Source organism: Glandiceps talaboti, chromosome 17 (genome assembly GCF_964340395.1).
Source record: "Glandiceps talaboti chromosome 17, keGlaTala1.1, whole genome shotgun sequence".
NCBI lineage: Eukaryota > Metazoa > Hemichordata > Enteropneusta > Spengelidae > Glandiceps > Glandiceps talaboti.
The window spans coordinates 7,329,242-7,341,093 of NC_135565.1; the positions used below are offsets into that span (position 1 = coordinate 7,329,242).

The following is an 11,852-nucleotide window of genomic DNA, read 5'->3' on the forward strand; positions in this document are numbered from 1 at the left end:
TCGAGTTCATGTCTATCTTGACATGGTCTCACGCTTTTAAAAGAAAGTGTAACAACATGACGAAATAGGACCAGAATCATGACCTATGTCAACATTTTGCCATAAATCCGGTATCAAACAGCTTAAAATATCCTGCCATGGTCAAAAATATAAGAATGTTAGAAATGACAGGGCACTTAATAAGGTCATGTATCATAGATGATTGGTTTCCACCAAAACTATACTGTCAAATATACAACTTGCTTAGATACATGTACTCCATACTCAAGAATGTTTGTCTTTTATCATGTCGACACTAAACATAAATATGTTTAGTTTGGAGCGGTACCGGTGTAAGTACAGGTTGCAATTGTGCGTACAATTCTCCTTGGACTAACCTTTGTAAGTACAGGTTCCAATTGTGCATACAATTCTCCGTGGACTAACCTGTGGGTCCAATGTCCTGGGTGTTGGCGTTCGATATTTCGTTTTTAACTATCAGTAGGATAATCTTACATTCAACATAGAAAGGTGTCGTTCCTGCGATATCTGTATACGCTGCCTTGTATTAATTACGTATTTGGATCTGTGCTTCGAAGGCTGCCGAACAAATGCGGATTGATGGCGGGGTGCATAGTTGTAACCCGGGAGTTGTAAACTCTTATATAATGCCAAATCAAGATATTTCGCAAGCCAGATTCATTTTCCCGCCTACGCAAAGACGAGTTAATGCGAACATCACTTCGCTATATACCTTATTAATTGGAATGTCGTTTAAAAACATATTACATAATACATACACTAAACTGACTTAAAGTGACTCACTTCCTGATTTACTTAATTACTCACCCTCTCACTGGTTGTTGACTCATTCATTCACACAACTGAAGACCTCAATCCACATCAAGTGTGAAACGTTCTTTTTTTTATTTAATTGGTTTTAATTATCATGATAATGCTATTGTTATTCTACCAAAAATAAGTTTTGTTTCTCGTCGCTATGAGCGCGTCACTTGCGAGCATGTACGTGTTGTGGAGCTTTTTTCTGGTCGTTTTCTTTATGTATCTCTTCCCAAAACTTTGACATGTGCATCACAGAGCTTGCTGAAATATTAGTTTACAATGGCCCAACAGTCTACGGTATATAAATCAGTAGAAAATATACACATCTGGGCCGGAAGACATATGTAAAACTAGACTTCTGTAGCTATTCCAGCCTTAAGGTGAACTGCAGTCCGACACCACAGTGTATTAGTATGACCACGATGAGTTTATTTATGACCCATGACCCAGCTGTATTTGTTATCTCAACGGATCGAAACAGAGTGTGTGCATGTTTACTACGCATGTGCAATTAATGACGTCCACATGCTAAGTCGACCATTAAGACATTTTCGAGTCATGGGGGTTTATAAGATTTACTCAGAATGTCTTCATAAGGGCAGTAACACTTGCTCACTTAAAATACAACGACCTGGAACCTGGGGATAAGCATGTAGACTTTTTGTCAACATTTTGTACAGCAGGCTTTAGCAGTCACCATATTTAAATAGTATAAGCTAAAGTCAACGTCGTAATTATCGTACACTCACTTTACATCACCATAGATCTATAATTACAACATGCACCAATCTTTTTGGTTTACAGGAAGTCCCTGTGGAGTACTACGAATTTTCGTAACATTTAAATGTAGCTCGGGATTTTTTTACCAAGTTCATTTCTCTTAGGACAAGTCAAGTTTTGACTTCAAATGTTAGACACGGATGATATTTCAAGTCTGTGTTCTAGCCAAAAACTTGTTTACGAGAACAAAATTGTCTTTCCCATCTTTGTTTAGCATTAATAACATTGTCCATGCTTCATCTGGATGTATACATAAAGGGAACCAATGACATGAAACTTGACATAAGCGTGTTCTTTGAGCTTCAAGATACGTGTTAACAAAGGGAAAAAGAGTTTTGCATGATATTCTCCCTATGTTTGAACTCCATTGCTGTTTATGTGAATGAGATCAATTGAATGAAAATGACATCTAGGTAGAACAAGTCAATTACTCAGGTTTGACAACATATTCTCTAACATTGACCCCTCTCTTTTTTGCAAAACCTGGACGTTGTACCCCTATATCTCTTCAATGTCTGAGAGAACCTTTCAACATAACTTGACACACACGTCAAACATTGTGACGAATAGTTTGAAAACAATGGGTGTCGACTGATCGAAAGCCAGATATGTCATAAAATTAACTTTGTCGGTATAAATAAAGAGTCCCCATCCCCACCCACTCTCATCTCATACAGTATTATCATTGACGCATGTGCGAAGTGCTTAACTATAGTGGAAAATTCAATCTGGAAAAACCCGTCTATCGAACAACATAGTTACTGTCGCAATACTGCGAGTGCTGTGTAAGCCAAAAGTTGGTATGGATATCGTGTTATTCAGCTGTATATTTGAATTTATCATATTGACAGGTAGAGTAATATATGTAAAGTTTTTTCCAATACAGTACACCACAATGCAGAGTTTTAAGTATGTTTATATTATCTTAAGTTATGCATTTTGTTACCATCACCAAAGAATTCAACAAAACGGAACATTGTCAAACAAATACAAAGCAAAACGGACATTTAAGAAAGCTTAAAAAACTAATTTACATACACATATTTTTATACAAATACATCTGAATATCATAGACAATTTAAAAAGTAGCATTTCCTGCTTGTTGTAGTTTGTATTTCTATATATGAAAGACAAACTTCATCTGTGGTTCCAAAAACTAACTTAGTTTAAACTGGGTGTTGCTTTATTTGTTGCTGCACAGAGGATTGTGCCGTTGATTTCTGGTGAAATTTTGTCTAGGCATAGTGTTAACAATAATTCCACAAATATCAACTGTGTTATCAGTTAATCACACATTTACCAACATAAGGTAGACAATATAGCTTGGGGAGCATCATCAACATATGAAACAGAAGTTCCTTGTAGTCAAAATCAAATTAACCATACCGTTAAGTCACGAAATATCGATAATGAGAGGGTAGACACTTAGATCGTATATGTAGGTATTAAACGTGCGCAGGTGATACGAAGCAATATGTGTATTTTAGTACTCATATGGTATTTTGTCAAAACGGAGAAGCTCGCTAAATCACGTGGCGTGCATATGCACTCTGTAGTGGTTGACATTTGTGCCAGATTTGATTGAAATTGAGTTATAGCTGTCTGAGAAATGGTTTACCAAAACATACATGAATCGTTCCCATAGCCTCTCGACTGTGTCTGTTTGTAGCCAATAAAGATTAACATGGGGACTCAAATGATATGAACTTGGTCACCAACGACAAACATGTAGACAATATGTTACAAGAAACTTTGACTAGTTGTATGTGAAGCAAAAGAAATGATTGCAGTTGAATTCACAGTGTGTGGTAAAAATTGAAATGGATTCCTTTTGCCCTGTTGCTGTGGAGTTCATTCATTTTTGTTTTTGTAGAGAAAACGTTTACAACGTCGGCGAAATCCATTGATTATGCTTCAAAGAGGAACTTGGTTATTGTTGCACCTTTGCTTCCCGTTATGTCGAAAATATCATGATATATGATCAATTGGGACATACCAGACGCATGCGCCAATAGGTAACTTGCAAACCGCCATGTTGAATGTTGCTTCATGGGAAATGGGATATTAAATGCTCATGAATTAGTATTGTAAAAATATTTTTACATTGTTTGTAACCAAAGATAATAAAATCCTAGACACCCTGACCTTTGTGGGAGGTTCATTTTATTGGTAGCTCTACATTAGGTATTACGATAACCACAGATAATCCCGAAGTCCTTCGCATCTGGGCATGCTCAGTCTGGATTGCAAGTACCCTATTGGACATAGTAATCATTTCTGCTTTTAATAATCTGTCAACTAATCATTTCCTATTTGGAATAAAAACACCCTGTCTATTCACACATTCTATTTTTTACCATTTGTTTTGTTATTTTATTTCCTATTCTGTTATCTAGTGAAGGATTAGGATTTTTGTAAGTCTAAAATAATTTTACGTTTCTCATTCAAGTCCATCTAGCTGTCAAAGTGAACAAGGAAATGCTCACATGAATAATACAAGTAATGTTTTTAAAAATCTTTTTCTCACAATTTTTTTAATTTTGTTACAGTGATTGTCAACCTAACCAGAGCTAATACTGTACAATCCACAATCAGCGTTGGACTAAACGAGACTGCCAAGTTAACATGTTCGGTTGGGCCTTTCCTACAACCGACATGGGACAACGTCCTTTCTGTACGCTGGACACGAAGCAACGACGCTTTTATTGCCAAGAAGAAAAAAAGGCGAATTGGTTTTTTCATCGACGATGCAAAGTATGATATTCCATCGATGCCTTTACTCTCAATTCGGGACATACAGCTAAGCGATGACGGAATTTATAAATGCGTGGTTCTCTATGAAGATATTGAAACCGGAGAGAAAAAACAGAAACATTACAGCGTCACGGTAGTAGCCCATGGTAAGTTATGTTATAGATCCTCTTTCGAAAAGACATCGTGCTTTTCAATATGATAAATTATCTGTGGAAGTGCAAACCAACTACTACTATACAATTATAAAATTGGACGCTATCCAAGTAAATGAATCGAAGTAGACACTGTTACTTTTCATCTTCGCACACATCTGACAGACCAAGTAACTACACTCGAATCACTCTCACATCTTATGACTCAACTTCTGTACCGGGATCACTACTTCAACTTTAGGGAATTAGCTCAGACTATCCACAGTTTATGTTGAAGCCAAGTCTACCTAGAACCATGGCAAGCACTTAGCATATGCCTAGTTCATTGACTGCCCCCAAAGTGAAGTGCCTGCCTGCTAGTTCCAAGTGTCTATCTTTATTATATTTAAAGTCTAAAATTACATAACGCATGTGTATGGCCAAATAATTAATGCAAACCATATGGTGTTACCATGCCCTAAAGACTATTCTCAAAGCATTGATAAATGATCACTATGAATCCTGGCTATTTATGAAATGCAGACTGTCGTCTCATGTATTCGACTACGCTTGGAATCCTGTGGTCTGAAACTCTGAATCCGATATCCTTGAGAGAGTCTGTTGACCCTTCAGTCAAAGTGGGACATGCAATGTAGTTAAAATATTGAATTTACTGAAAATATGAATATGTCATATGTGACAACACAATCGAACAATCCTATAACGCTGTTCTTTCATTTTGATAGTTACAAATTTAATCAGTGTACAGGATTGGTCCGTCAGCTTAAAACCAAATGAGACTTGAAAAATCTCCGAAAATACACGTTTTACTTGATAGATTTGCTAAATGGATATGTTGTAGTGACAGTTGTCATTTTTATCGAATGACATGAACACAACTCCCATTTTATTTCTTTTTCGAAAGTGCCGTTCCACTTGGCGTTAAATCCATCAGATGAAGCCGCTTACAATACAACTACATTTCTGCGATCAACCAGTTTAACACTTGTCTGTAGCGCGACCTTTGGTAGGCCACAGGCCATCATAACCTGGTACAGAAACGGTTGGCCCATAGAAAACGTCAGGGACATTTCTATACAAACAAATTATACTTCTGCAAATGAATTGTTCAACACTACAAGTCACTTAACCATAACACAGTTGAACGAGAGACAAGAGGGAAATTACACATGCAGAGCTTCAAATGAACTCAACTCGTACGAAGAACGCCATTTTTTCGTCGCCGTTGATGATCCTGGAATTGCAGGTACATTTTAATTTCATTTGTTCATTTTAAATAAAAAATAAACTCAGCTCAGTTACTCTATCACGACATTAATATTGGGACTCTAAATACTTTATATATTATAATAGTGAACTCTAATTTTTTAAGGTTACTTTATAAACTAAATTTGCCACATTTACCAAAGTTAATATACTGGGTGCCTACTATTTTCTTGTGTAATTGCAAAATCAGCAAATTGCATATCGCACTAATAATTACATAGATTTAGGATTACATAACATTGACCATTTGACGACATTGTACTTTAGAACTATTTAAACTACAGTTGGAGTTAGTATGACACTATACTTACAACTTTGTTAGATGTGTTTGCAGTTTTACAATTTTGCATTTTTTCATATTTTTAATTTTTTTAATGGAGGTGGACAAATAGTACTAAATCCACATAAATTTCTAAATTGCGTTGGGATTTGTAACAGCATGAAGGTAAAATAACAGTTGTAGTAGTAGCGATTGTGTTATTTGTTTTTACTTCTCTTCAAAATGGCGTCTTTTAAACTCTACAGCTTAGCCGTGGTACTTTTATGCCGTTTCTAGGAATTTGAAGCACTATAATACACACTGTATACAACGGTGATAACTACACCAGTGTTGTGTCAACAAATAACAACCAGGTTTTTCCCCGGGGGACTATGAAGCTATAAATAGTAATGTCATCATGTACCTTTTCGGCGAAACGCACGTGACATAAATCTGCTGTTGTTTGCCAATCATGTTTGAAGGTGTCATTCGCTTAAGCTAGCGTCTTGTTTACTCAATGTGAATACAAACCTGCGAACTAACCATTGGATAAACAGAAGCGAAAGACTGTAAGCGTCCATCTTATCTGCGCCCTCATCGCTCGTGATAATGAATAGTGGTAGTAATGCTTCTAACATTAACAAAACTAAAATTTGGACACAGTATTTGGAATCACAGCATAATAATTGACACAAATGACATCTCAAATAATTACAAACTACACCTTCGAATACTAGCAATATAGACCATGACTTACCTTTCAGCGATCTTCAGGTGACGACGTCCTTGTATACTCCCTAACAATCCGCATGGCTGATCTCAGGTTTGACAATACGTTCCATATCGTTTGGAAGCCGTTTTTTCGACGGCTTTGGGACCGATTTCTAGTAGGTAATATCGGTATATCCGTATGGCAGTGCATCATGGCTCTTTTTTTCCCGCGATAGCAAATATAATTCGCGATAACACACAGTTACGGTCCACGGTTGGTCTATAATCCAGGTGGTGTACTTGTTTACCCGCTCACAGAGATTGACATTTGACCTGAAATGACCTGCTAGTTACCGTTACTACGGTAGATAACGATCAAGTTAGGACAATGCAGACTTTTTTTCCGCGCCAAACGCAGGTAATGTTTACAACCTGTCTGGGTATATAATACGTATTTAAAAACTGAAAAAAAAACTGCATTTGGGGAAATTACATTGTGACGATTTATTACGAATACCGAATGGTATGGATTTTCAGCGGTGTTACTATGGTGACAATGGAATTAGAATATACAGATAGGTGTGTTCATATTGATGTAGTTGTAGTCCTAATATACATGGCCTATAAATAGAACCGGATATAAAGATAGGATGCCTAATATTCATTATTAAATTGAAGTGGTGAATAACTTTGTTATCATCACATATGGGTTGACACATTATGGCTCACAGTTGGGCTCCAGGAGGCGCTATTTCATAAACATGTTCGTTCAATGATTATTGAAACTTGCATGGGATAACCTTGATGCATTTCAAGCGATATTCGCAAATAATTGTAAAGGCAAATAAACGTTGGAAATAATTGTACAATACAAATGGTTTTATTTTGTAACTGTTTATTTAAAAAAGAAGAAAATATAAAGAAAATCAATACCAAAAAAAATCTTTGTTGCAGGGAGCTCAGAAAATGTTGTGTTTATAATGAGTTATTTCCGTTAGATCAATGAACAATCGTCACCTTGAATGTATTATACCCGGTTTGATTGTTTTGGTTAAAATAATTATAACGTTAACCTACTAATTGTTTTTGTTTTCTAGGTTCTTCAACAAAAGAGAGGACAGTCCTTTCAGATCCAGTACTTTTAGGAGGGTTTGTGACTAACATCCCGGTGAAAACAAAGAAAACAGGTAAAATTAACCATATTGCAAAGTTGTTCTTTTTCTTTCATTTATTTTCTCTTTTTTGAATGGTTACTTTTATCATGCTGATGATCGAAAAGGTGTATCCGGTTGTCAAGTGGGTGTAGTATGTTCAATGTCAGAAATGAAATGAAGGTGAAGTTCACATATTTTATTTGATTTTATTCGTTGAGGTTAAAATGACCACATGGATTAACAAACTTGTTATTTATTTTGGGATATTTATCTTATAAAACAACTTTACCTGCTTGGAAAACAAAACAAAAACAATGTTAAACAGTGAAGACTACAATGTTCATGCAATGGGCTTAAAGTGGCCATATGGATGAGAATTTGGTATTTATTTTGGATTTTTATTTGATAAAACAGCTTCACCATGTTTTTCTACATGAAAAAATAATCTCAATAAACGGCAAAACATTAAACAATGTGTAAAATGTTTGTTATTGTACGTACAATAACAAACTTTTTACACTTTTTGCATCTTTTTGCAATGTATTGAGTTATGAACATGGATTTGGTATATGTTATTTTGCATTATTTTTTCAAGTAGAAAAACATGGTGAAGCTTTTTTATCAAATAAAAATCCAAAATAAATACCAAATTCTCATCCATATGGCCACTTTAACACAGTTTACAGTTTAAATTGCAAGAAGCAAACATGCGCAGAAAGGTTCTTATTTTACATACAATAGCAAGCTTATCTCACTCATTTGAAGAAAAAAAGGCAGATAACCGAAACGTGTTTATATTCTGCCACATCGGTTTTTCAACTAAAAACATACATTATACATTGTTTGCAACTACAAAAAAACAATACATTGTACACTTCTTTTATCCTGCAGTTGTAATTCCAAAATATGTACCCATTTGTCGTCTATATGGTCATTTTCAAGTTCAAAATTGCCCACTCCATGGCAGAATTCTTTAATAATAATCTAAATTCTAATTTGAACATCTTTACAGAAACTTCGTTCACTGTACTTGTATATGGTGCTACGCTTTCTTCAGCATCTGATTCCAACACATCCACAAATTCAGACACGCATAATTCATTACCTGTACTTATATGGAGTATACCAATGGTAATATTGGTAATTGCGACATTCCTCATCATAGTAGCAGTCAAATGGCGAAAACGAGTAAGTATACATGTAATGTTGATTTATATTTTACCATATAGTCCTTAGAGTCCCCAGACAAAACGAGCCCACACAGTTGCGAAGATCCCTCGTCGTAGATAGAGTAACAATCGGAGTCCAATATGCACTTTATCAACGACTTATACATAATCATGAATTTATTTTAGCACCTGCAATTCAGATTATAGCTTTCTCAAAAACACGAAAATTCCCCTGAAGCATTTGCTAAAGTGTAGTTTCAAGAGGTAGATTATTGCCGTCAGCCAATCAAATACGACCAACAGAGAGAAGTGCGAAAATGATTAACCTCACAAATATAAACATACTGAACAATATGATTTCCCATTGTTGTACATTGTATAAATCAATCATTTTCTGCGTTTTGCTTTCATATTAGCATGGGTGTCCGAACGTTCTAAGTACTTATAATCGCCTGATCCTACAGTGACTCTACGGATATGTTTTGGATAAACATATGTAATGTCACCAGAGCCTAATGCCACTTGAGTACTAGTGTAAGTACTCATCATGGGTATATTTGCACTTGTGCTTGCAACGTCTTTTGCTGCACTCTTACGCGTTACACTCGTGAAAGTACGCCCAAAGCACTCGTCCAAATACTCGCAGCACACCATGCATGTACTCACGGAACATGGGGGGGGGGGATCTGTCGTCTAATGAATTATGTATGACATTTCTGTCAATGTTGTTGTCAACTATATATCTTGTCTGTTTTAGAGTCAATCGGGAAGTATGGATGGACCGGGACAAAATGAACTGAAGCTAAGAAACGGAACTGTTTTAGAGCATGAAGAAATAAAATTGAATAATACGAATGAGGTGAGATATAATTCAAAATCTATTTTCATATTCTAGTAATACCGCCATAAAAGTACAACCTTTACACAATGTTGAGATGTTGTAACGTGGTGCGGTTATATCCGTGAGAATATGTGAGGTAGCAAACAGTATGACAGTTCGTGATTTAATCAGTTTTCATCACTGGAATGGCAAGATTCTTTTCCAATTCAAGATGGCGATTTTCCGGTTCTGCATTTGCTTCCCGTGAGTCTCGGGAATAAATGTATTCTAATGTTGATTCTTAATCTTTATTTCAGACAGAAATCGATAATGAAGTAGACGTAACCCAGCACCAACAACTTGTGAACAGCCATGGACTAACTGTGGTGATCAAGTTATATAATATTTTCAAAAAAAAATTGTCAAATAGCTGACATTACTTGATATGATAATAGTACATAATGCAGAAAGTGCCACCCACAATGGACGTCTAGATCGCATTGCTGTATAGTTATTAGGCCAGGCACATAACTGTTTCGGCACAATGGCCAAAATACTTAACTTTGTGTTGTATGGCGATCTTCTCTATACCGGTCTCGAATGTCGGCCAGTGTTGTCATAAAAATGCATATTTTGTGTCAACATCCGTTTAATACATATATTGAGCTTTCGGATAAGACCTTGAACTTTGGCATTGAGCGTTATCTTCAAGGTCAAATAACCCAAAGTTTTCAATGTGTTACATACACATCTGACATGCATGGACTGGGTTCAACTAAATATGACACAATTGCCGCATACTTTAGTTCAATATGTACATCTCTTTATTTCATGACAATCGCGATAGTTAACCTAAATAGCAGCCACATATTTCCTAAAATGTAGAAAATGAATTTGTAATTTTAAACGTAGGGTACGTCTTCAATGAAGACTTGTTGTTGGTAATGTCGCTATTTTGATGGTGATTGTAATGGTGATGGCGAAGGTGGTGGAGTAACAAAATAATTACATGTTTTGATTATTTTAAATATACATTAATATTACAATATCAAGCATGTATAACATCTGTACGAAGTGTAACCAGGGTATAATTTCTTATTAGATTTCCAATGAAAATTGTTAAAATAGCTGCTGCAATAAATAAATGCTGTAAATGTTAATAAGATAACTGTTACATCTATACGTAGTGTAGAAATAAGTTGAAATCGTGATGCAATAAGGAGCATATTTTGGGTGCGGATTCAAAAATAAATTATGGTTATCCACAAACGGTTCTCTAAATGTTATGGGTTAGGGTATTGCTATTAAGTCTGTTTAACGAATACAGCAGTTTTTAGAAAATATTCCAGTTGCATCTTTAAATTGTTCTTACTAGCGGCAGATCTTAATAGTTAATTGTTTATAAACATTGATTTTTGTAACATGAATTTTGTTGCATACAATTGAAAATAAATAACAATCCACCAATTAAATGTTTGCAACAGTTTTCGGTAATGTGATCATTTCCTTTCTAGATTGCTATCGGAAGTCATTCAGATCAAATACCATCAAAGGAATATCAAAACCAAATAGACAGTCAGAACCAATCTATAAAAGCATACCAGATAGACATAGAAGGGGAAACACTGCTACAACAAGATCGGTGGGAAATTGATAGGAAAATGATAAAGTTTACAACAGATATACTTGGTAGTGGGGAATTTGGTGAAGTTAGATTGGCAGAATTAATAGACTTCAACGATTGTAATGGAAATAGGCTCACAGAAGTTGCCGTCAAATTTCTCAAAGGTGAGATTCTCACAACTGTTGCTGTAAAATTTGTAGGAAATCAATGTACCTTCTTTCAAAAGGGATGAACCCATACTTTTGACTGATCTGTGCAATGGATTGTTGTGGTCTGCTAGTATATAATTATCATCACTCGACGTTGACAGGCATCAGATTTTATGTGACGCTTGGGGTCAG

The 11,852-nt window shown here is 35.6% G+C and overlaps 2 protein-coding genes across 4 annotated transcripts in view; one reads left to right on the top strand and one right to left on the bottom strand.

Moving 5' to 3' along the window:
• LOC144448322 (uncharacterized) overlaps positions 1-677 on the bottom strand; it is a 23,425-nt gene extending 22,748 nt beyond the window's left edge. For 2 of the 3 annotated variants that reach the window (XM_078138516.1, XM_078138513.1), the window contains exon 1: positions 378-677. The gene's annotated coding sequence lies outside the window, so the exon portion shown is untranslated. The remainder of the gene's footprint in view (positions 1-377) is intronic. The other variant, XM_078138515.1, reaches the window with a different exon arrangement.
• LOC144448664 (uncharacterized) overlaps positions 1-11,852 on the top strand; it is a 20,064-nt gene extending 8,212 nt beyond the window's left edge. The window contains exons 2-8 of the mRNA XM_078138943.1: positions 4,152-4,502; positions 5,413-5,754; positions 7,842-7,931; positions 8,911-9,086; positions 9,825-9,926; positions 10,205-10,273; positions 11,402-11,852. Of these exons, the coding sequence (XP_077995069.1) occupies positions 4,152-4,502; positions 5,413-5,754; positions 7,842-7,931; positions 8,911-9,086; positions 9,825-9,926; positions 10,205-10,273; positions 11,402-11,743 (1,472 nt within the window). The 3' untranslated portion in view covers positions 11,744-11,852. The remainder of the gene's footprint in view (positions 1-4,151; positions 4,503-5,412; positions 5,755-7,841; positions 7,932-8,910; positions 9,087-9,824; positions 9,927-10,204; positions 10,274-11,401) is intronic.